The 26,721-nt window shown below is 39.0% G+C and overlaps 1 protein-coding gene across 16 annotated transcripts in view; it reads right to left on the bottom strand.

Moving 5' to 3' along the window:
• Positions 1 to 7,046: 7,046 nt before the first annotated feature.
• The window catches only part of ARB2A (ARB2 cotranscriptional regulator A), a 481,527-nt gene continuing 461,852 nt past the window's right edge, over positions 7,047 to 26,721 (bottom strand). For all 16 annotated transcript variants that reach the window (XM_073014612.1, XM_073014598.1, XM_073014605.1 and 13 more), the window contains one exon: positions 7,047 to 10,043. In XM_073014612.1, the coding sequence (XP_072870713.1) occupies positions 9,806 to 10,043 (238 nt within the window). In that variant the 3' untranslated portion in view covers positions 7,047 to 9,805. The remainder of the gene's footprint in view (positions 10,044 to 26,721) is intronic.

Below are 26,721 nucleotides of genomic sequence, written 5' to 3'. Positions count from 1 at the left end.
TAACGTGAGTTTTTCCCCGTTTTCGTGGGAGGGTCGTGTTGCTAGTTTAGTTTCCGGCATGGCTGAGTTTCTCTAGTAGCATGGATTTATCTTAGCATTTGGCAAAATGACTCTTGAGATGGAAAAAATGACCAAACTACGGGGGAAAAAATATTTGAGGAGAACTCAGCAGTTACTTTGCAGAATACGAAAAGACAAAAAGTTTGTGCAAGTAGTGCTGTGAGAAAGCAGTGCGTTGATGATGGCTGTTCCGAGAAAACAAACTAAATTGTTAACCCATCAAGGAGTTAATAAAATATTTGTATGTCTTATGGGACACAAAAATAGTGTTTTGAATCTAAATTTTTGCCTTAGTTTACTGAAAATTTTCCTTGCAATACTATGGCAAATAGATAATAATTTATCCTGAAATGTATTGTAGTTCATGTTACTATACAGAAGCAGTTTTCAAATAAATTTATTGAAGGCATTTTGTAGGTAATAAACCCTTTAACTTAAGATATTAGGGTTCTCTCCCTTTTCGCTTATTCCTGACTCTTTCCAGCATAGTTTGGATCAAGTTGGTTTGAAGTTATTTCAGTACAATTGACATTTAACAGAAATTTGGTTTTGGCCGTTTCAGCTACTCTAAACCTAGTATTTTCGTCCCCAACATCAGTTCAAAAGAGTGGGTGACCAGAATGGGGTCCTGGTGCGAGGGAAGAGATTTCACTCAAAACCCAGCAAGTGAGGAGAGTTTCCATATAGCAAGGTGCAATTTGAAATTTACAAAAAAGTAGTCTTGTCTTAGGAGTGGCAACTTAAGTGTTGCTAGGGAGACCACGCAATGAAAAAGATACCACACGGAACTGATCTTCCTTTATTGTACTTTGCTTAACGCGACAGCAAAAAAGAGAGCCAAACAGGGAGATGTGCCGAAAAGCACAGCTTGGACTTAAGGGCTGCAAGTAGGAGAAGAGGTGATGGGTACCGAGCCAGACGTGTCCCCTTTTTGGTGCTGTCAAGTAAGTTGCTGTCAGGCTCTTTAGCGCGGCGCGCCGGGCGCCCGCAGCGGAGCCGCCTCTCTCCGGGAGGTAATTAACCAGTGCCTGGGCGCACCCGAGCCAGTCAGACAGCTCCAGCCACTGGCAGAGTCGTGGGACCAAGGGCTGGCCGGGTATGGACTTAGATCTTCTGGAATGCAGATCTCTCGAGATTGAGATCCAGAGCCCGGGAAGAATGTGCTCGCAGTACAGACCTCTTAAAGTACAGTCATGTACAGCTCCTGCCAGCTATGGGTGGTGGCGAAAAGTTGGCCACAGAAAAGTCGGGGGTAAGGGGGACGGGGAGCCCTGCCATAGAAGTGACAAGAGTGGCGCTGCTTTCAGCTTAGACTAGATGCAAATTCAAGGAGATTCACAGGCAAATGTTGTGCAAACTCTGGGCGCTCTAACTCCGGCTTGGAGCAAGCAAGACTCTTCACCCACAAACTGCATATTCTTTAAAGTCACTGTCGCTTTAGGCTCAGATCTTAAGATTTCGGGAGCCAGTTTTCTGTGGCAGGGGAGTGGTCGGAGAGAGGAATCAGGAGAGGGCCACAACTTTGGGGTTCTGGCCAAGGAAGGGGAGAGGGAAGGGGGCGGGGGGGGGGGGGGGGGCTGGGCGCTGTCCATGGTGCTGGGGAGAGCACGGCTTCATTTCGCTTTGCTGTCCCCAAACCGAGCTCAAGTGTATAAAAGGGAAAGGTACACCAACAACTCGTGCGGCTAGATTTTTGTTTTTCCTCCCTGCGAATGTAGAAAATACAAATGTGGCTGTACAATTTAAATTGTACTTTATGGGGTTTCTATTCCTTATTTCAGTCATTACTGCTTAGACAGCAGTGTTAACCGGTAGCTTCTTCTTTAAAGTGTTCCATTTTTCAAAGTAGTGTAATCAGCAATTCTTGGTGTACAAAGTAAAGAGTAAGGAGGAAAGAAAAAGGATGATTTGAGACTTGATTTGAAACTCTAAACATATGCAGGGGCAATTAGCTATTTCCAGATTTGATGGAAAATAAAAGCACAGCATAACTTAACCTGCTAGATAACAAGAGTTTACTGAGACAGTATTAAATATATACAGATTCAACTTCACTTAAATAATTCTCTAAACTCTATACCTGCCAAATGCTATAGTTATATTTTTGTGAGCAAGCATAAAAGGAGCAATTTGCTATTGTAGTCTGTGTGTGTATAAACTAGAAATGGTTAAGGTTTCATTCTGAGTTATAAAATGGTACTCTAATAATTGCATTTTTTAAAAAAACAAATTTCATTTTTAAAAATACAGGTGATCAGAAATAAAGGAGAGTACAGTTTAAAATTATTTCAAGATTAGGCTAAATAGACAAATAACCTAGGAACTGAATCACACTCTTGTTACACACACGTACAGACATACCGCATGCCAAAATTTCAGGTAGACTATTAAACTATGTTTGGTTCAACCAGAAATGTGAAAAACAGGAAAGTAATTGAACTTGTTTTATCAAGAAAATCTTACTTAGCCTCCGCAACTGGAATCCATGTGACAATGAAGAAGGAAAGGGACGTGAATTCAAACAGCTGACACAATAATCAGCAGCAACTGACAGCATCTCTTCTGATATTTGATATCAAGCACTAGATCAATATTTGTGAGATCAATGCAATGTTACTGGTTTTTTCAAACCTGTATGAAAGCCAAATTGTGACACTCTGTGATAGGGTTATTCTTAGAGGTGGTTACTCCAGAGGATGATATTAAGTAATTTACTGATGCAAAGCAAAAGCAAAAATGGGGAGTGAGGAGGGGAGGAACCAAAAACACCACCACAACAAACCATCAATATTTCTTCAGTTGATAAATCCTGATTATCCAAGTACGTAGAAAAGGTGTGAACATTTATTGGAAAAAAGCCATTTATTTAATTATGGATAAAAAATTAAAATAAACCTTTGAAAAATTATTTGGAGGTACATGAAGATGAACTGGATCAGAGGCACCTTTTTCAGACACAATGGGATTTGGTGGCATGTGAACAAAAATAAATGAAAAGGATAAAAAGAGAAAACCTAGGCCTTATCGCTACAGGGTCAATCCCCTCATGTGTGGAATTCAGTGGGAAATAACAAATTTTTCTCCATCTTTGGCAGAGTGGAAAACTGAGAGCCCTATCTGACACTCTAAGCAATGTTCCCACAGAGGTCAAATAAAGAGAAAATAATAAACAGGTCTAAATATTGTGTATTATTTTCCTTAGAAGGATTTATACCATGCAAAAAATAAAATGTATTTAATTTAAGTCAGAGACACATAGTTCCTAACCCTAACCTTATATTTTGACTCATTTGCTTACAAATTCCATTTTGATAAAAATGCTAAACTTGGATTTATTTGTTTTTACAGATTCAATTTTGAGGAATTTTCACCTAGAGGAATCCAAGATCTTCAGTCAAAACAGCAATTTCTGGGGAGGTAGATGATGGGGGGAGGGGTAGCAGAGGGGTTATAACTTGCTGAACATTTCAGTAAGAACAGTAATCAACATGAGATGTGGTGGTCCTGGGTAGTGTTCCATGGCAAGGAGAGGTTTACATTTTTTAGGTTCAAGAGCAGGTAAATGTCTTTCGTTTGGAATTCAACTGTAGTTAAAAAATTGGGAGACCTGGTTTCTTTTTCACTTGAAAGAATAAGAACATTTTAGGAAATTTCTGATGCCTGACCTAAAGTCCTCTCATCTTTCTTCAGATAGAGAATAAAATACTTCAAAACTATGCAATTCTTTAAGGGAAAAATTTTTCCCTTAAATGTTTCTTTTTTCCTGATGTTTTTGTTGATGACAGTAAACTGCCTGATAAGAAACTGACAGATCACTTCAAATAAAAGGCACTGTATTACATGCTCTGAAATGAAATTCATATCTAAGGCCTTTTGCAGAATTAAATCATGCACCTAGTATATTCCTTAATAATCTAGGTAAAGGTATATTTTCCAGGATTTTAATAACTCCATAAAAAGTCTCTCTCTGCATGTGTCTTTATCCCTTATAGTATTTCAAATTTGGCAGACTGCCTACAAAGTAAAGATACCAACAGTTTAAATAAAATTTTTCTTCAATGAAGCCAACCTTACACACAAATGCACATTACATACAGATAATTTACAGGTTCAATGAACTTGAAGCATTGAAATATTTATTCCAATGCCTTGCAGATTTGAAGATGAAAAATTTATTTAACAGAAGTTTGGTAACCAACATATACAGAACATCTACTATATTATAGGCATTGAAAAGACATAGACATATTGTATATGTTGTCTGTGTATTTCAGGTGAAACGGACAGGAATGGGCACATGTATTTCATGGATGAATACGTGTGTATGAGACATTTATATATATTTTCAATTAGGTAGCTCTTTCTTTTTTAAAATCTTGAGTTATTCTAAAGAAGAAAATAAACTTTATACTCACTTGTAGTTAATCGAGCTTCATTTTGGCTAATCATAATTTGACCAGTGATTTTTTTCCTCAGGGCATGAAGGACAGTGCTTAGAATTTAAAAGTTTAGTGCACCCAAAATGCTGCTCTTCTTAAGCCACTTTGAAGTAATGCTAGTGAGTCTACGATCCAGATCTACATGTTAATCTCTAGTTTTGCCTTCAAACAGAATTCAGTTACAAAGAACTTGGAAAGATTTTGAATCTATTCAGGAGAGAAAAACCTTTAATTTTCTGAGGAGTAAAAACTCCCCAAGAAACTTCATATAGCTTCTTAGATTTTGCTTAGCATACGTGATAAAACATTGATTGTTGCAGTTTGGTGACCCATGAAATTTGGGGGTTAGTTTTCTCTTCAGACCAGAGCATATAATTATGCAAATAAAGAGCTGTCACTGATCTAGTGAAATACTCACAAACACATGCACTCTGAAATTGGACAGAAAAGTGAAAATGGTTGGTGATGTGAGGGTGCCATGGTTTGTTTTCCTGCCAAGTTTCTATCCAAATTCATTATTCAAATTGTAAACTTTAAAAAGAGACATAGCATTCTTGGGGTGTTGGTTGTCTTTTCATTTCAGATTCTTTGTATTGGTATTGCAGGCTGACCACAAAGTGCACTTCAACATTATTTTACCTGTGACAGTTCTCCATATTACCCGAGGTAATAGCCAAGGAAGAGAAAGATGAATGAGCTAAAAGGAAAGGTGCAGGACTTCTCTAGATTTCTTTCTAGAAACATGTTTTATGTCTGTTTCAAACAGAACTCAACTCCAACAATACAAAGGATATAGTGAAAGGTTTTTCACAAATCTCAAGGCGAAGGACTGGGAAAAGTTGCTTAGAAGGCCTCAGGGACTAAGTCAAACTTCCACTTTCAAGCTTTTTATATTCCAGGGGAAAATACTGGTCACTGTGTGGTATCCACTTCATGGTCAAACTTTCAGGATGACTTTCTCCTATTTAGCAATTAAAGCCAACTATTTAACATTTGGTGATTTTAACCTTTGCAGTTCGTTTTACAGTTATTACTTCTCTAAAACCTTTGTGCTGGGAATTAACAAAGTTCTTCAATCTAATCATGCTCTTTGGAATCAAGGTCTCCCAATTTTAAAGTTACCATTGCACAGGCTGTTGCATAATTTTAGATGTCATGGAGAGTCCCACTGATGAAATCTGAGAAGGCTCATGTCAGACCACTGACTGCTAAAGACATCACTACATGAAAGATCAGTGGTGTGAAACTTTAAAAACATCGATCCAAATGAATCAATTAAATCAACATTCATCCCTCCTAAGTGTGTGGTTTAAAACTATCATTGTTGCTTTTTTTTTTTTTTTTTAAAAAAAAACCTTACATAGATTTTGAGATAAATGCTGGAATGCTTTGATGGCTACTTCTATTCTCGAATCTCCGTTAATCGACTTTGTGCTATTTCCCTCTTTTCAACATCTTCCACTTGGTGTACATTCTTTACTCTTAGTACAGTGCATGACAGTTGCAATGCTTTAAATCTAAAACCGCCTAACAAAGCTGACGCTTTAGGTAGGGTAGCTTTAAGCTCTGTGAAGTGTTGATTAAAAACCCTTTCCCAGACTCAAACTGATCTTTTTGGAGATTAATAGAATATTAGATAAAAGGAAGACGAACAATTCAAGAGACTCCCACTCAGTCATTCTATACAAGGAAGGAAGGAAAGTATTCAATTTTTGAAAGGGAGTACCTCCTGGAGTCTTTTATTTTATATTATTACAGCCACTAATAAGTAATAATAAAATAACCACTACCATCATCCCCCTTTTTGCCACCCATATTTCAAAGATGAGAGTGTCTCACATTTATTTAAAGACTTTTTTTTTCTCCACAGAGGCATGTGGAAAGTTTTTGAGAAATTTTTACTTTCTGTAGTAGTACTCTTTCTTAAACGAATTAGGATTACAGACACCAACAGGAACCTGTCAGTTTACAGTAAAAAATATGATTATAACAAGATACACACATGTGTTTGGATTGGAACCGCAGATACTCCAGAGAAACAAACAAAATCTAACTTATTAGCACGGATAATATAGTTAACATATCTCTAAAAGGGGCTAAAGGTTTTAAGAAAGCTGTAAAAGAAATGTAAGTTATTTTCAGATCGAACACAGTACATCAAGAACCTATATACACAAACTTGGAGGCAACTTAATCTCACCAGACTCCTCTTGGAAAACACATTTATTTATGGCATATTCAAGTTTATTTTACAAACAACAGTTTAATGATAGGTTGTTCAGATTTCCTTGCTAAGGAGATATTTTAGATATTAAAAACAACTGTCTTATAAATGTTAGCTTTGTAAAAGGTGCAAGCCAAATAGTGACTCAACTGAAGTTAGAATATTACCTTACAGCAATACTAACAGAAATAAAAAGTAGCCATAAGGTTTAAAATATTGATGGATGCTGTCTCATCCTTCCTTTTATGTTTTTGCTTTAAAAAATCTCTATGCAATTGGTGAATAAGCAAGAATTCTTCTGAGCAAGAATAATAACACCGCTGTTGTTGGGAAAATTGTTTTTATTTTAAAATGGAAATGGAAATATACAAGAAAAGCTTGTGCTTTCCTTTTTATTCTTTGAATAACCAATAATGCAATCCAGGTCAAAGCAAAAGGCAGAAAAGAACAGTTATTACAAGTACATGGTCTTCTTTTCAAATATCCATGAAAATGTTTAACGACTGGATGGCTAGGTACCTACAGAAAGCTCTAAAGCAATAATCTGGCCTTTAAGTTTCGACAGGACTATTTTGAATCTTAATCAGTCACTCCTTTCCCATTCTACTTGTTCTAAGAATTAAGTATATAATTAAAATAAAAAGTCCACATCCTGACTTTAAATCTCCACTCTCCTAAAAACCTGTTTGAGGAAACAAAAATGGGGAAAAGAAGATCAGAGCAAAGATATTGTTAACACTTGCGGCACTCATGCAGGTGGGCTACTACCAACTGCTGGTTGTCACTCCAGGAAAATCGAGGTGAACATTATTACATTTATATCAACAAACCCATAATCAACAGGTTAAAAATCCTGCATTACAAAGGATATGATCACTTATCAGTTGGTGGTCTGGAAGTTTGCCTAGCTCCCTCTGGGCTGCTACAGCTCAGATTCACAAGTAGAAATTACATTTACACAACTTAAGTTTGCAAATAGCTCTCTATAGATAGTTAAACAAGGCCTAACCATCCAGTAGTTTTAAAGTATTAGAGGCAATTAAACAGTGATTTATTCTAGTTATAAGTAAAGGTTTAAAAAGAGGAGAGATGATTTAAGAGAAGGAATAGGAGTGATGTGGTTTATAAACTGAGCATATTTATTTTGCTCTAATTCAGGTGCAGAAGCTTCACAGATTTAGCATTGCAGAAGTGTTGGTTTTTTATAAATGCTATAAAATTGTTTCCTGTCAACATTTTCATATACTGAAAACACGACACAATTTATAATACCTTGAAAAATATATTCAATTCACATCTATTCTTGAATCTCTCACTGGAAGATACCATTATTTTACACAGTTCACCAGTACTTCTAAAGTAGTAAAGATTGGATAAAAAGGGTCAATATCACAGACAAATGTGCTTGACTTTGTTGGGGTTTACTCATTTTAAGCCATCTAGTAGCTGAATAAAATGCCATTTTGATTTTTCCTCCCATATAGTTGATTTTGCTTAAGTAACACCAAAATATATGCATACCTGACCACTGAAGAAAGATCACTTTAATTTGTCATCATTAAAACTATAGAACTAATGAATGTACTTGTATGTCAAACACAGCAATGAGATATTAACAGCTTTAAAACTTGTTGAAATCGGTTCATAATATAAAAACATTTAAGCACGAAGTGGTTGATTTTAAGTTACTTTTCTGAGGCATTAGACAGTTCTAAGTCATTTTGGGTACATTTTCTCATGTCCTGAAATAAGGCAGGCATATTAATTGTTGCATACACTTTAAAAAAGGATGAAAACTATTAAATTCATGTTCTCATCTATTAGAAACAATCTTTACTAGGTAATTAAACTTGTCAAGTAATTAAAAAATAATGTGAAAATTTAAGATTTTAATCTAAAAGTCAGCAAAACCTTAATATCTCCTGTATTTCACAGTGTTGGCCGCATCTTAGCTGGATTAAAACACTTAATTGTTCAAACTGTAGGGCTAAACCCTACAGAGGAAGCAGAGTGCTAAAAATTATACCATTGGACTGAGAGAAGAAATTCTTTCACACCAAGTCCTTCTCTTATTGTTAAAGCAGAAAACTAAAAGGATAATTTTAGCCCCACTTAGCCTTTCAGAAGAAAAAGGCTGCAGAGCACATAGGTTTAGTTTCCTGATGACAATAAAAAAATTCTCTCCCTAGAAGTGCCTAACTCCAAGAAAGCTCAGAATACATCATTCTGGAAAGGGTTAACAACAACACTCTTTCTCCACAGAGAGATTTAAAAAGCAAAACTTAAGTGTGTTATATCTAAATTACAATGCCACTCAGTACACATTATATATTTAAAAAGTAAAGTCAATTCCAGTGATAACAGTTGGAAATTTCATTGAAAATGGGACCTTTTACACCTACACTTAAAAGAGCTGCCCATCATTGTTTTGGTTTTAACAGTCTCTTCTGAAATCAGAGACTTGTGTAAACTCTCACAAACAGCTGGCAAAAAGATTTTCAGCAGTAATGCGGATTCAGTACTTATAGATTTTTATGCAAAGTTTTCCCTTTTTTTTTTTTTCTGGTCCCGAAATGAAAACAGGGAGAGAACAATTTGCACTCCCAAGCTACATGGCACTGTTCTGAATTTGAAATTGGCTTGGAGCATGTGTGTGGCACTTCCTAAAAAAAAAAAAAAAAAAAAAAAAGAGGTGGGTAATAAGATGTCCTCAGGGAAAAACCTAGTTAAAATGGAAATTTGAAGTCGGGAATAAAAGTTTGTTCCAGTTGAGAGCGGGGAAAGGCGACATGATTAAGGAGGTGGAAGCAGCAGCGGCTGCGCTGCAGCGGGCGCTAGGACCATGCCGACGCCGCCCGCCCTGCAGCACCCGCGCGGGCTCGGTCAGGGCAATTAGAGCCGCGCCAGCCACGCCAGGCAGGGCGCTGTCAGCCTTAATCTGAGCGCTGACGGACAGCGCTCAGCCCGCAGGAAGCACGACCAGTGAACCCATATTGCTTTGACAGTTGCACTCATCTAGAAATAATGCAAAACGCTATTTAGATGTACATATCACGACCCTGTGCTCTGGGAAGAAAACAATCTAATGAGGGGCTGGGAGTCTGCTCGACGACGCAAGCAGTGAGGAGGGTGCCGGTGCGTGCGCCAGGGCGGCCTCCCCAGTTGCGCTCGCTCCTCTTACAGCTCTTCGTGCTTGATGCGGTGCGAGCGGCGTGTCACAGCCGGCTTCAGGGAGCTGATCTTGGCTTCTGAGGCTTCGGTAAAGAATTTGAAAATAGACGGGAAGCTCTTCCAGGAAGTTAGCTCGTGACGGTCGGTGCCTGCAAAGAACCACACATTCGGTTACCAGGTTGCCCCGCGGTGCCGGGCGCGGCGAGGGCGGCGAGGGCCAGGCCTAGCTCCGGCTCGCTACCACCCCGCCCAGTCCCTCCCGCGGGCCCCAGCCGCCCGCGCCCCGCCCCTCCCGCCGGCGCCCTGCCTCTCAGTCAGGGCCCCGCCTCTCAGCCAGGGCCCCGCCTCTCAGCCAGGGCCCCGCCCCCTCGGGGGCGCGCGGCGCCGCCTCTCTGGGCACACCTGGGGCTGCGGGGTCACTTGCCCCCCCGGCTCAGAGGAACTCAGACTTAGCTATCCGCGGCGTCGGGGCGCCTACGGCCTAAGTCTCCATCCCTCTCCTGACGCGGGGACGCGGCCCGCATCTGTCCCGGGGTCGCTCGAGGCGCTGCTGGACGCCCGAGGCCTCCGCCTCTCCGAGCCAATGGAAGCATTGGGCGGGAAGGGCCACTCCCTCTCCCTCCGGGAAACCACTCACCTCCCCGAGACTCGGCGCGCGCGAGGATTGGTTTTCCCTGCGCGCGGGATCGACTGCCATCCACCCCACAGCGCCTGTTTTCCTGCCTCCTAAGGGGGTTGGGGGCGGGGTGGGGAAGGATTTTTCTTGCTTCTCCCGGAAGCTGTGCTGTTAGACGCGATTACCTCAGCTAGGTCACTGGGACCAAATCATACGGGACACTTAATGAAGGACCACATTCAAAAGGGATTATGCCTTGAAGTGTCCTGGCGGGCGACATTTTTACAGATTTTAAGGGGCAAATTTAGAACAGCTAAAAAAAAGGTTTCAAAGCAGTGACTACTAAAAGAGCATCTAGGCCTCCCATTTTGTCAGGAGGAATTCAACTTAGAAAATGCAGGTTAGTTGTCAATTTATGGGGTTATTTTATTTTACTACAGCTTCTCTCTGTGGTTTCGATGTAAAACTAATGTACAGCATGTTTTCAAATAAAATCGACCTTCAGTTTAACACAGGCAGCAGATAACACGGATGCAGGCATAAGAACAGATGAGGAAATACATTTATCTATTTTTGACTCCCTGTGATGGCTTATGTAGCATTTTACAAGTGGCTTCATAAATGAGCACTTTTTAAAATTAAAAATTAATTACAAAGACTTCCACAGAAGAATAGCTTTTAAACAGTTGAAATCTCTTCCTAGATCACGCAATTATGCAGAGAGATACCGCTTGGAAGTCTCCGGATTCAGGGCCTCAGTCTGATACTTTAACATTGTTAATGATAATTCTTTAGTCTGTAATAGTAGGTCATTGCTATGGTTACTCTACAATGGTGCAACACTTTGCTTTCCCCTTCAGCTATTCGCTGAGACCTGGTAACCACATTTGTTGCCTAGCAACAGTTTTGTGACAGTATCACAATCTAGGAGTTACAACAATAAGGATGCTATGGCTGCTGTCGGCCAGAGAGCAGAAGGCTACAGTCTGTGCCTGACTTAGCTGTGGGAGCTGGCCCTACTAAAGAACCCCTCTCTCTTTATCCGTGCCCTCCCAAGGATTCTCTCTCTCCTCCTTTCCTCTGCAGATGGGCCTCATGAACCTGAATTTGAAACTAAGACCCAGTATTAAAGTCATATCCGCCAAAGCTACTGTATTCAGACTAAAAATGAGGTCATTTCTGTATTTGCTTACTCATTTTGGGCAAAATTCATTGTTACTCAATAGGAAGGTGGGATTGTCTCTATAGTATTTGCAACCCTAGTTTCACTTCAGTAATAACTACACAGTTGCACTCATAATGATAAGACATTTTACAATCAATTGTAATTCCTTTTGAAAGACCATTCTCAGATGCATACTACATGGCAACACCCACCCCCAAATACAATAAGCCAAAAAAAAAAAAAAAAAAAAGGTGTTAATTGTCTCTTTTCCTTCCCATTTCCCAAGCTTCCAGCCACATTTGGCATTTCCTCCATAGTGATCACACTTACACCTACTAGTGTTACTAAGGCTAGGATCAATTTGTAAGCTTTCTCAGGGAATTCCCCTCATAATTCCTCCCACCCCTTGAAACCAATTCAATCTATGAATCTAGAGGGACCTAAGGAGTCAACGGTCTGAAGCAATTTTAACTCCTTTATTTCTTCTTTACTAGTGACAATCCTTCTGAAGGATGAACAGATTTCCCTGGTGATAAAATCACTACAAAAGCTTTTTAGTTTTAGCTTTTGATGACTCTCTGCTTGATTAGTCCTAGACTGAAAAGACCAGAGTCCCTGAGATAACTGAATACTTGTACTGGCTCTCAACATTTACTCTTGTAATTTAAAAGTATAAATAATGAGAATGTGTGCTTCTATCAGAGGAAGGGAAATTGCTAGGAGTAAAGGTAATAAGGTAGGTTAGCAACTGAATTACAGAGAATTGGGTGGAAGGGAGAGAATTCTCCCTAAACTAAGGAATGATAACATGAATATGTAATATAAAAATGTGTTTTCTAGGAACACTTTTACACTGTTGGTGGGATTGTAAACTAGTTCAACCATTATGGAAAACAGTATGGCGATTCCTCAAGGATCTAGAACTAGAAGTACCATATGACTGAGCCATCCCATTACTGGGTATATACCCAAAGGATTATAAATCATGCTGCTATAAAGACACATGCACACGTATGGTTATTGCGGCACTATTCACAATAGCAAAGACTTGAAATCAACCCAAATGTCCATCAGTGACAGACTGGATTAAGAAAATGTGGCACATATACACCATGGAATACTATGCAGCAATAAAAAGGAATGAGTTTGTGTCCTTTGTAGGGACATGGATGCAGCTGGAAACCATTATTCTCAGCAAACTTTCGCAAGAACAGAAAACCAAACACCGCATGCTCTCACTCATAGGTGGGAACTGAACAATGAGATCACTTGGACTCAGGAAAGGGAACATCACACACCGGGGCCTATTATGGGGAGGGGGTGGGGGGAGGGATGGCATTGGGAGTTATACCTGATGTAAATGACGAGTTGATGGGTGCTGACCAGTTGATGGGTGCAGCACACCAACATGGCACAAGTATACATATGTAACAAACCTGCCCGTTATGCACATGTACCCTAGAACTTAAAGTATAATAATAATAAAAAAAAGAATGTATTGAAGGAAATCTTAAAATAGCAAAAAAAAAAAAAAAAAATGTGTTTTCTAAATTTTTGGAAGTAGATTTTTAATGATATTTAAAATATCATTTGGAGGTTGAATAATTGCATGTCTATCTGGGACTGCATATATACATTTCAAGAATATGTTTGGAGACCATTTTCAAAAATTTAGTTCTGAAGTTCAGTGAAAATATTTACAGGTGAATATGAAACTCTATCCATGACAGTGTTCAATGAATGGAAACTTTTGAGAGCAGGTTTCTAGTACTTAAAAAATACATCACTTTAGGGGACATTAAGTGGGGTGTCTTTTATTCCATCAGTACAGAAACACTAGACTATTATTTGTTCATAAAAGGATATAAAAGGTGGAAGTTTAGGTCAATCAAAAAAGCAGTCATTTATTAATAAAATGCAATGATGTAGAAGTCACAGGGAGACTACTTTATTTAGCACTAGCCTTGTTATTTGAAGGAGATAAACATGGTTTTATGGTCAAGGTCTAGTCTTTTCACTACCACCACTTTATTCTTATCAAGTCTCCAGTTTTCAAACCCATATTTTCATAATTTAGACAGGTTCACAAAATATAAGGAGTAAAAGGTTTTTCCACATTAAATATCTCCCAAGTTCTCAAGGAATGATTTTGGTATCATTTTGTAGTGACAGGCTTGGTCTAACTGGATAATTCACCTATGGAGTGAATTCAGTTTCCTAGTCTATAATATCAATTCAGTATAAAAGTAAAATGTAAAGGATCACAGCGCTTCATTACAAAAAAATACCTTTGCTCAGTTTCAATCAGTGGTTCTTAATGGAGATGACAATGGCCTCTGGAGGCATTTTGGAAATTTGCAGGGATATTTTTGGTGGTCAAGACGATTGGAAGGTGTAATTGGCATTTATTGGGAGAAGGTCAGGGATAGTGGATATCCTGTAATTTGCAAGGCAGTATAGAATTGTTCTGCATCCCACATGATTTTCAAATGTTCAGCAGCTATTCATGTAGTTGAAAACCTGTTTATAATTATATGGATTAGAATTTAAATATGTTTTACAGATAATCTTAAAATACTTTTTGCATGATTTTAATATATACTGAATTTTCCAAGAATACCACTACCATGTAAATTGAAAGGGTTGTGCATTTTGTTTTTCAGAGTCTTGCCAAGAGTGGTTTACCCTATGAAAAAAATATCACAACTGATGGCACCATGCCCATGGTACTGGAGTTGCCAATAAGCATACCTGTATCAGCCTGCACTTCAGCTGTCAAATTCATGATGATTCCATGAATAGGACCAAGTATCTGACTACTTTATTATGTCTTCTCATATAGATTTGCCTGAGCACTTTAAATATTGAAATCCATATTATTTTTATTATGAATTACTTTTATTCCTTCTATATGTTAACTAGAGCATTACAAAGATTTAATAATCTTATAAGTAGGTAGATTATATTATCTATTGAATTTATTTCAGGACAGTAAAAGCACTGCATAATATTTCTTATAATAGGAGGTAATCAAAGGTCAGCTTAAATAAAAATGAATGGTTAATTCTTTCTTACTATATTAGAGATTAATTCTTCCAATAATCTGAACCCTACTCTAGCTATCCCTTTTATCCTTGTACAGAGCAAAAAATACCTATTTTTCATTTTTCTTATATTTCTTCCACAAATGCCATTTGTCAATGATGTTATTCATTGTGAAATGACTAAAAGGCCAGGGATCTTCCAATGAAAATACTACCCTGAATATCCTTGACTTATCACTTGTTTTAAAAAATGAACTGTAGCAAATTTTAAACGAGTAAAAATAGCAAGTGGTGAAAAGGATTAAAAACTTTAAGAATCAAGAACGAGACTAGAAATCATATGAGAAAGATCAAATTGCTAAAGTGTGTCACTGGTTTTCCCAAAAGACTACAAATTTAAGAAAAAGTGCCTTGTAATAGAACTGACAAAGAGGGAGGCTATATTTGTGTAATAGCATTTAGAAAAAATGGTTAAAAACAACACTGAGAGTGGAATAGCAAAGAATAGGACAAGAGAGATGAAAACATTACTGTATCTTCTGTCTTATCTATTCCTCTTACTTTTGCCTGTGAATGACTCTGATTCAGTGTTTCTTATACATCAACCCTGCCCACACTCCTCTTTACTTGATCTTAGTGTTTACAAGTATTTTTGTGGGGGCAGGGGCAAAAAGTATATCAAAATATGCTACTGAGTTGGCAGCCAAAATCCTGATGTTTACTTTGGCAGATGTATATTATTTGAAGCTGTATGTCATTTTATGCAGTAGATGTCTTAAAGTTACATGGGAATATAAGGCCTGTTAATGAAGTCTATTTTTAAATGAAGACACGGATTATTTACCTTTTCAATGAATCCCTTAATAAAGTGAATAATTTTCTGGTAAAGCAAATAATCATTCTTCAAATGATATCACACACACACATGCACACACACATACTAATCAGATTTGCCAGAGATAAGGTTTACTGGTAAACAGTAAACAGACTGAAGAACAATCTGAGTGTAGAGTAACTTATTACCAAAAAGATAATTTAGAAGAATTTCTTCATCTGCCATTCACTCTTATAATTATTGTTACTCACTCTATCTTACATGGATAGACCAAAACGTCATGGAATACAGGCACACCTTGAAGATATTGTGGGTTTGGTTACAGACCACCCCAATAAAGTGAACAGTGTAATTAGGTGAATCACACATTTTTTGGTTTCACAGTGGATATAAAAGTTATGCTTACACTATGCTTCAGTCTACTAAGTGTGCAAAAGCATTATGTCTAAAAAGACATTGTATGTACCTTAATTAAAACATGCTTAACTGCTAAAAATGCTAATAATCATCTGAGTTTTTAGCAAGTTGCAATTATTTTTGTGGTGGAGGGTCTTGCCTGCATGTTGATGGCTGCTGACTGATCAGAGTGGTGATTGCTAAAGATCAAGGTGGTTGTGGTAATTTCTTAAAATAAGATAATTATGTAGTTTGCTGCATTGATTGACCCTTCCTTTCCTGAAAGATTTCTCTGTAGCATGTAATGTTGTTTGACAGCATTTTACCCACAGTAGAACTTTCAAAATTGGAGTCAATCCTTTCAAACCTTGCCACTGTTTTATCAACTAAGTTTATGCAATATTCAAAATTCTTTGTTGTCATTTCAACAATGTTTACAGCACCTTCACCAGGAGTACATTCCATCTCAAGAAACCACATTCTTTGCTCATCCATAAGAAATAACTCCTCATCTCTTAAAGTTTGATCATGAGATTGCAGCAATTCAGCCACATCTTCAGACTCCACTTCTAATTCTGGTTCTTTTGCTATTTCTGCCACATCTGCAGTTTACTTCGTTTACTGAATCTTGAATCCCTCAAAGAGGTTCATCCATGAATGCTGGAATCAACTTCTTCCAAACTTTTGTTCTTATTGATATTCTGACCTCCTCCCATGAATCACAAACGTTCTTAATGGAAGCTAGAACAGTGAATCTTTTCCAGAAGGTTCTCAATTGATCAGAGGAATCACTACCTCTGGCAGCTATAGCCTCACAAAATTTTTTTTTTTTTTTTTTTTTTTGAGACGGATTCTCGCTGTGTCACCTATTGCTGGAGTGCAGTGGCGCAAATTTGGCTCACTGCAACGTCCACCTTCCAGGTTCAAGCCATTCTCCTGCGTCAGCCTCTGGAGTAGCTGGGATTATAGGCACGCACCACCATGCCCAGCTAATTTTTGTGTTTTTAGAGACAGGGTTTCACCAGGTTGGTCAGGCTGGTCTTAAACTCCTGACCTTGTGCTCTGCCCGCCTTGGTTTCCCAAAGTGCTGGGATTATAGGCATAAGCCACCACGCCCGGCCACAAAATGTATTTCTTAAATAATGAGACTTGAAAGTTGAAACTACTCCTTGGTCCATAGGCTGCAGAATGAATGTTGTGTTAGCAGGAATGAAAACAACATGAATTTTCTTGTACATCTCCATCAGAACTCTTGGGTAACCAAGTGTACTGTCAAGGAGTGATATGGAAGGATTCTTTTTTTTCTGAGCAGTAGGTTTCAACAGTGGGCTTACAATATTCATTAACCTATGCTGTAAACAAATGTGCTGTCATCCAGACTCTGTTGTTCCACTTACAGAGGGCAGGCATAGTAGATGTAGCATATATATATATTTTTTTGAGACGGAGCCTTGCTCTGTCGCCCAGGCTGGAGTGCAATGGTACGATCTTGGCTCACTGCAACCTCCACCTCCCGAATTCAAGTGATTCTCCTGCCTCAGCCTCCAGAGCAGCTGGGACTACAGGCACGTGCCACCACGCCTGGCTAATTTTTGTATTTTTAGTAGAGACAGGGTTTCACCATGTTGACCAAGACGGTCTCGATCTCTTGACTTCATGATCTGCCCACCTTGGCCTCCCAAAGTGCTGGGATTACAGATGTGAGCCACAGCACCCGGCCGTTGTAGCATAATTTTTAAGGCCCTAGGATTTTTAAAGTGGTAAATCAGTATTGGCTTCAACTTAAAGTCATCAGCTTCATTAGCCCCTAACAAGAGAGTTATCCTCTCTTTAAAAAAAAAAAAAAAAAAAGAGAGAGAGAGAGAGTTACCCTCTCTTTGTCCTTTGAAGCTTTGAAGCCAGGCATTGACTTATCCTCTCTAGCTGTGATAGTCCTAGATGGCATCTTCTTCCAATAGATGACTGTTTCATCTACATTGAAAATCTGTTGTTTAGTGCAGCCACCTTCATCAATGGTCTTAGTTAGATCTTCTGGATAACTTGCTATAGCTTATACAGCAGTACTTGCTGCTTCACCTTGCGCTTTTATGTTCTGGAGATGGCTTCTTTCCTTAAATCTCATGAACCAACCTCTTCTAGCTTTCAACTTTTCTTCTGCAGTTTCCTCATCTCTCTCAGCCTTCACAGAATTACAGAAAGTTAGGGTCTTGCTCTGGATTAAGCTTTGGCCTAATGGAATGTTATGGCTTGTTTGATCTTCTATCCAGACTACTCAAACTTTCTGCAGATCAGCAATAAGATTATTTTGCTTTCTTATCATTCATGTGTTCACTGGAGTAGCTTTGAAGGAACTTTCAGTTTCCTTCAAAAACTTTTTCATTGTATTCATAACTTGGCCAACTGTTTTGCAAGAGGCCTAGCTTTCAGCCTGTCTTGGCTTCTGACACGCCTTCTTCACTAAGCTTAATCATTTTGATCTTTAGATGGGAAGTACAGAGATGTGAGACTCTTCCTTTCACTTGAACACTTAGAGGCCATTGTAGGGTTATTAATTGGCCTAATTTCAATATTGTGTCTCATGGAATAGGGAGGCCTGAGGAGAGGGTAAGAGACAGCGGAGTGGCCAGTCCAGGAGTAGTCAGAGTATACACTACAATTATCAATTAACTTTGCCATCTACTATGGGCATGATTCTTAGTGCCCCCAAATAGTTATAATATTAACATCAAAGATCACATAATCATAACAGATATAAAAATAAAGAAAAGGTCTGAATAGTGCTAGAATTCAAAAAAATGTGACATAGAGACACAAAGTGAGCACATGCTGATTTTTTTTTTTTGAAAGGGCGGTAACAGGCTTGCTTGACACAGGGTTGCTGTAAATCTTCAATTTGTAAAAAAATGCAGTATCTGCAGTGTGATAAAGTGAAGCTCCATAAAACAAGGTATGCCTGTAATTTTAACAATCTACACATAATTTACATCCTAGGGTCTGGCTTAGAATAGGGAATATCAATTGTTCACCTTTGAATATGAAAGATCATTTTTTTGTATCTTTGTTCCAGGGAGAAAAAACACAAACATGTGCCCTTACCCTCTCACCCTGCCCCCCACAAAAGAATACATTTTTAAAGAAAAAGGTAATGAATAAACTTTGTAAATTACCATGATAAGGAGGCAGGAAACTAGAAAGATATGAAACACATTAATATTAACAGGATAATATGTCTATGATATTTTCAAAATGACAAGGCTTGATTTTAAAAATTGATCTTTAACAAAAGAAAGAAGTATGGGCAATTAGGAAGTAATGAAGACCCTGTCAATATAGCTATGTTGATAATAACAGGTAAGGGAATTCTTGAGAAAATCTAATATATAAAAATCAGGAGGTCTGTAATATGCGTTATTGAGTCCCATTGGGATTAACTAATGAACTTATGAGCTTACCAGCAGTTATTTTTAGAAAGCTATAAAGAATCAGAGAAATATCAGAGCACCGAAAAATAATGTGCCTTCTAAAAAGAAATAAAATATAACTACTAAAACTCATTTAAAAATGAATTCTAGAGCTTCTAAGAACAATATCCTTTTTGAAAAAATGAAATACACAGTTACTAATATTTGCACAGAGAAGGGCTTCTAATGGAAATCCTCCCAGTTAGAAGGGACAAGTATGAGCCTACCACACTGGGAGTAGTGAATGGGGCATGGTGGGGTGTGTACCAAGACTGTGTAAGGAAAATGCCAAGCGCAGCTCAGAAAACATGTTATAATGCCTTGTTGAATTACCTGCGTAAGATACAAGCAAGTCTCTTTTCATTGCTAATACAGTTGCAAGCCCTTTAAAGTTGAGACTGTGTTGAGACTGTAAAGGTAAGAAGTCAAGTTTGACCAGAGATAATAGACAGGCTAAAAGAAAGACACATAATCAGCAGTGGAGACTTTTCGGTCATTTGCAGCTTCTGGCACAACCTATCCTTTCCTCTAGCTCCTTTTCTGCTAGAGTTCTTCTCATCTGGTGAAGCGTGGGGGTGGTACTAGAGGGCGTGGTGGCGGCACAGTGGAACTTGGGGCAGTTTAAGACTCAGGGAAGCCGGGTGCGGGGCCTGTAATCTCAGCACTTTGAGAGGCTGAGGTGGGGCGAATCTGCTGAACTCAGGAGTTGGAGGCCAGACTGGGCAACATAGCAAAATGCCCTCTCTAACAAAAATACAAAAAAATTAGCCAGGCGCAGTGGCATGCACCTGTAGTCCCAGCTACTTGGAGGCTGAGGTGGGAGAATCGTTTGAGCCCAGGAAATAACTTTGGGAAGTAAACTTATTCCTTTTTTTCCCCTTTAAGACAGGATCTTGCTTTGTCATCCAGGTTGGAGTGCAATGGTATGATCTTAGCTCACTGCAGCCTCGACCTTCGAGGTCCAAGCAATCCTCCTGCCTCAGCCTCCCAAGCAGTTGGGACTACAGGTGTGCACCACCATGCCTGGCTAATTTTTGTATTTTTAGTAGAGACAGGGTTTCTCCATGTTGGCCAGGCTGGTCTGAACTCCTGAGCTGAGGTGATCCACCCACCTCAACCTCCCAAAGCACTGGGATTATAGGCATGAGCCACCATGCCAGGCCGTAAATTTCTTCTTGAGGTGCAGTAGACAGCTTGCCTTGCTGTGGGTCTCTGACTTTGAACCTTGACTGGCTTCTCTAATCAACTTTCTCCTAGACAATAAAAAATGGATGCATTTTTGTTACTTCGATTGCCTATAAAATCTAGACAGCTGTTATAGAAATGTTTTATTTGGTTTTTACTCTTCTTATCTCACATACTCCTCTCACAGTTGCCACAGGGTCTTGCCTCCAGGGTTACATTGTTTCCCATAAAACTTCAGCTCAAGCATGGGCAAAAGCTTCCCTTTCCAGTTTCCCTTTGTCATTTTCAAAAGTAACTTTACTAAAGGATTTTAAGTTAGCATAGAAGTAAACAAGGGAATGCAAAGAATCACAAAGTAGTTACTTCCCTAATGACAAGTTTCTAATAGTCCCAACACACTTAGCAAAGAGCTTTACTGGGCCCCAAGTTCCTTCACTGTAAAATAACACTGTTGAAAAGGGCTGGTACAACTTTACAGATATCTTGTCAGGCTTTTCCTCCCAGCTTCCCCTCTCTGCTTAGCTGGGTACCAATTGCTGCCAGCTTGAGAGACAAGACAGGGGCGGGGGGGGGGGGGGGTTAGGGAGAGGGGTAGAGGGGAGAGAGAGAGACAGAGACAGAGAGAGAGAGAGAGACAGAGAGAGAGAAGTTAGCACAGGGAAGAATGAGACAGAATGAATTGCAAAATGCTCTCATTTCAAAGCAAAACAAAACAAATGTGAATTTACTAGTTCAAATATCCAAATCTTCTGTGGCCCTCCTCCTTTCTCAATTGTGAAATCTATTATAAAGGATATATTGTGTGGAGAGAGATTTTTCTCAGAATTCCTGTGACTGACTAATTTGTACATGCATTCATTGTATGCCAGGCACTGTTTCTTGGTGCTGGGGGTGCAGTGGTGAGCAGGGAATATAAGGGCTCTGCACACTTGATAGTGGAACATGACAACAAGTAAAAAGTAAACCAATGAACATGCAAACTTCAGAGTTAGAAGTACTAAGAAGAAAACCCAATAGGGGATGTGAAGAGAATGAAGGGGAGGATGAGGTGGGAAGGAGAAAGAAGGCCATTGGTTTCAATTGGGTGAAGAACACTTTTGACCTAAGACCTGAATGGCAACAAGGAGCCAGGTGAAAGTCTGTGGTCAGACTGCTTTAGGCAGAGTTGTGGAAGAACAAGTGCAGGGGCTCTAAGGAGGAAAGAAGTTGTCATTGTTGAGGAACTCAAAAGGTTAGTGTGACTTGGAACATGGTGGGTGAGGGGAAAGTGGTGTCAGATGATTCAGAGAGATGTGCATTCTCCAGGCCATGTGAGATCTTGCAAGTCATACTGAAGGCTTTTATTCCAAGTTCATTGGAAGATCTGTTTACAGGGTTTTAATCAAGGGAGAAATATAAACGGACTAGCATTTTAAGAGTGCACTGGCTGGTATGTAGAGAATGAGTTATGGGGAGTCAGAAGGATGAATTTAACCCTTCCTGACTGCATTTACCAATTCATTCTGCCACTAGAGCATTCCCTGGGACTCTCCTTTACACCGCTCAGAGTACAAAAATTCAGTTACTGCTAATTCACATATAAGGAATAAAATCAATCTGTAGCAATAGTAATATGAAGTAGGAGTTGAAAGAAAGCCTAGTAAAACAGTATTTGAAAGTAGTGAATTAAAAAATGGAGTTGAACTAGAAATAACATTTTGCTAACAATTCTGCTTCTGTCATATACTCTGATACCTCTGGTTTCTCAGCCCTTAGGACTGTTGTGTGTGGTGGTAAGGTGTTGGGATGGGGAATACACTGTCATAATATTCCATTTCTACAATCAGTCCAGAGGTAACTGGTGAGCCTACCCTCCAGGTAGTGAGCTCTTCACTTCTACAAATGGTCACAGCATTCTCTTAGCTGCTCTACCTCACAGCCTGAGTCATCTTTGATTTTTCTCTCTCTCGTTTGCTACCTCCTGATCCAATCAGTTAGTAAATTCTGACAATTAAACCTCATGAAAGTTTTTTTCTTCCTTTCCATTCCCTCTGCAATCTAGAGTGATTTAGATTTAATGGTAGATCATTTAGAGTTCAGAAATCCCTCCTAACCGATTTTACTTTCAGTCTTCGGTCTCTCCCCTTTGATCTTGTCTCCTGCTACCCAGTGAAAAATTCTAAGGTATCATTTATGTCACATACCTCTTTCTATGCTTCAAAATATCCAATGGCTCCTCACTATATAAAATTAGGTAGAAATTCCTTAACTAGGCTTAAGGCCTTCTGTTCTCTGGCTCCAGCCTCCTTTTCTAGGTTTATCGTAACCTCAACTCTGCTTGTATAAGTATCCCCTATCCTGTCATGTCCAGTTCCATTGACATTCCTTAAGCCTTTTCAAATTCTTTCTTAAACATCTTTAAATACTCAACATATTCTGTCTTATGTTTCTGTATTAGCTTATGTGTCTTTAAAATTATAAAGCAGTGCCCAGGCCCAAGCTGCTAAAAGCAAATCGCAGGGAATAGATACCTGTGTTTCTTTTGATTCTAAAATCCAGTCAGAGATGAGATTACTATAATAAAGTTTTTGAAGGCAGGGGTCAGACTTTACTCATCTTCAATATAGATTGATAAATCTACCCTGTCTGTATATATCTGAGACAGGGTATTGCTCTGTCACCCAGGCTGGAGTACAGTGGCATAACCAAGGCTCACTGCAGCCTCTGCCTCCAAGGCTCAAGAAATCCTCCCACCTCAGCCTTCCGAGTAGTAGGATTGTAGAGATGGGGTTTCGCCATGTTGCCCAGGCTGGTCTTGAACTCCTGGGCTCAAGCAATCTGCCTGCCTAGGCCTACCAAAGTGCTAGGATTACAGTCGTGAACCACCGTGCTTGGTCGCAAATCTACCTTATATTGAAGTGTATGCTAGCTCTCAGAATTAAGAAAGAAATTCCTGGCTTGGTGCCGTGGCTTACGCCTGTAATCCCAGCACTTTGGGAAGCTGAGGAGGGTGGATCCCGAGGTCAAGAGATCAAGACCATCCTGGACAACACAGTGAAACCCCGTCTCTACTAAAAATACAAAAATTAGCTGGGCGTGGTGGTGTGGGCCTGTAGTCCCAGCTACTCGGGAGGCTGAGGTGGGAGAATCGCTTGAACCCAGGAAGTGGAGGTTGCATTGAGCCGAGATCGCGCCATGGCACTCCAGTCTGGCGATAGTGAAACTCCATCTCAAAAAAAAAAAAAAAAAAAAAAAAAAGCTGAAGAAAGTAGAGTATATTTCTTGCCTTCTCCAACAAACTGATGAGGTGATGAGGTGGACTCAGGTGGCCATAGTCCATTAGCAACTAGTTGATAAACATTGACAGATACTCAAAGTGTCTTCCAGATCTCTTTAGCTAAAATGTTGTGCTTATTAGTAAATACAATTTACTAGCATCAAAGAGTTTTAGTGTCAGCATTGAGAACTCACAGAAAGTCAAACTTTTAAGTCTTCATGAGCTTGTATTCCCAAGATGTAGTTGACTTGGCCTAACTTTAAATGCAGATGGAAATATATCAAATATAAAACTGAGACTCTTTTCTTTCTTCATTTTTATTCTTTTTTTTTTTTGAGATGGATTTTTGCTCTTGTTGCCCAGGCTGGAGTGCAAGGGCGCGATCTTGGCTCACTGAAACCCCACATCCCGGGTTCAAGTGTTTCTCCTGTATCAGCCTCCCGAGTAGCTGGGATTACAGGTGCGTGCCACCACACCCGGCTTATTTTGCATTTTTAGTAGAGATGGGGTTTCACCATGTTGGCCAGTATGCTCTTGAACTCCTGACCTCAGGTGATCCGCCCGTCCTGGCCTCCCAAAGTGCTGGGATTACAGGCATAAGCCACCACACCCGGCCTTCTTTGTCATTTTCAAAAGTAACTTTACCAAAAGATTGCAAGGTAATATAGTACTAAACAACAAAATGCAAAGAACCATAAAAGAGTTATTTCCCTAAGTACAAGTTTCTGATTCTAGTATTCTCAACACATTCAGAAAAGAGCTTTGTAGGGCCCCAAGTTCCTTCATTGTAAAATAACACTGTTGACATTTTGCCTTAATATAGTCAGTATCTACAAACTGATTAAGCATTGAGATAGTAAAAAATTTTCAGAAGATATATGTCTAATTGTTTCAAAAGCCACTTCAATATTTACTTCTTCTACTAAGCCTTCTTTGATTAACCTTAGCTCATACCAACTACTCCCTTTATGTTTCAGTATTTCGTATATAGTTTATACTAAAGTTTTATTTATTTATTTATTTCTATTTTTTTGTGAGATGGAGTCTCACTCTGTTACCTAGGCTGGAGTGCAGTGGTGCAATCTTGGCTCACTGCAACCTCCTCCTGCCTCAGTCTCCCAAGTAGCTGGGACTACTACGGGTGTGTACCACCACACCCAGCTAATTTTTGTAGTTTTGGTAGAGACAGGGTTTCACCATGTTCGCCAGGCTGGTCTCGAGCTCCTGACCTCAGGTGATCTCCCCGCCTCAGTCTCCCAAAGTGCTGGGATTACAGGCATGAGCCACTGCATCTGGCTAGTTTATATTAACTTATTGTTTACTTGCTTTGCTTTACTAGTCATTTCATAAATGAGATATACCTTGTTTTATCACCAAATCATTTGGGGAGAAGGCCTCCAAATTACTTATCCCAGAAATCATAGTTGAGGCTTTATAAATGTGTGTTGTATAAACAGGTTTCACAAACACAATTAACCATAACATTTATGCTTACAAGTGTTATTAAAAACTTAGAAACTTGGTTTTTGTACTATTTGATTATTCCCATTTTGAAGTTAAGGAAGTAGGAGCCTACAGAAGATAATGGCAGTAAAAACTTGTGAATTTACAAAGCTATTGGTGTTCTGAATATATGGATAAATCATTATATGAACTTCTGTATGCACAGCATACTTTTTTATTGCTTTGACAGACTTTCAAAAGCATAGATCTTGCTTTGTGGCCACTAGTAGGTGGTAAACTAGCCAGTATAGATTACCCCAGTCACTTAATGATTTACAATTGTTCTAAGGCCCACAGAATCATTTGGGGATAATTGATATATTTTAAATACTGAGTGCTGTAGACTGAATGTTTGTTTCCCCTCAGAATTCATATGTTGAAACCTAATCTCTAATGTGGTGGTATCTGGAGAAGGGGCTTTTGGCAGGTGATTAAGATATGAAGGTAGAAACCTCATGAGTGGAATTACTGCCCTTATAAAAGTCACCCCAGAGATCTCCTTCACCCCCCTTCTTCCCTGTCAAGATACAGTGAAAAGATTACTGTCTATGAAAAAGAAAGCAGGACCTCATCAGACATTGAATCTGCTGGGTGCCTGGTCTGAGACTTCCCAGACTTCAGAATGGTAGGAAATACATTTCCGTTGTTTATAACCCACCCAGTCTATCACAGTCTGTTATAGCAGCCTGAATGGACTAAGACACTGAGTTTTCCAGTTAACCCACATGATATATTTTGCCATTTATTTAGATCTTCTTTAACGCCTCTTATAAAGTTTTATCATTTTGTCCAAAGAGGATTTGCACTTCATATATTAGACTCATTTATTCATTAATTCTTGTATTTATGATTACACTTTTGGAGACAGTGTAGATTCATATGCAGTTATAAGAAATAACTGAGAGGTCTTGTGTTCCTTTTATCATTTTCCCCAGCGGTAACATCTTGTGAAGCAGTGCAATATGACAATTGTGATACTGAAAATGTCATTTAAGATACAGAACATTTCCATCACCAAAAAGATTCGTCACATACTGCCATTTTATAGCCACCCCCACTTCCTTCCCGCAACTCCCCTCCTTAACCCTTGGCAACTACTAGTCTGTTTTCCATTTCTACAATTTTGTCATTTCAAGAATGCTATATAAATGAAATCATACACCATGTAAACTTTTGGAATTGGCTTTTTTTCATTCAGCTTGATTTTCTGAAGATTTATCAAGGTTGTTCTGTGTCAACAGTTTGTTCCTTTTTATTTTTGAGTAGTATTCCATGATATGGATATACCACAGCTTGTTTAACCATAACCATTCCCCTGTTGAACGACATTTGGGTTGTTTACAGTTTTTTTTTTTTTTTTTTTTTG

The sequence above is a fragment of the Chlorocebus sabaeus genome, chromosome 4 (assembly GCF_047675955.1).
Source record: "Chlorocebus sabaeus isolate Y175 chromosome 4, mChlSab1.0.hap1, whole genome shotgun sequence".
Classification (NCBI taxonomy): domain Eukaryota; kingdom Metazoa; phylum Chordata; class Mammalia; order Primates; family Cercopithecidae; genus Chlorocebus; species Chlorocebus sabaeus.
Note: the sequence above shows the minus strand (reverse complement) of the source record. Positions and strands in the feature narration are given on the sequence as shown.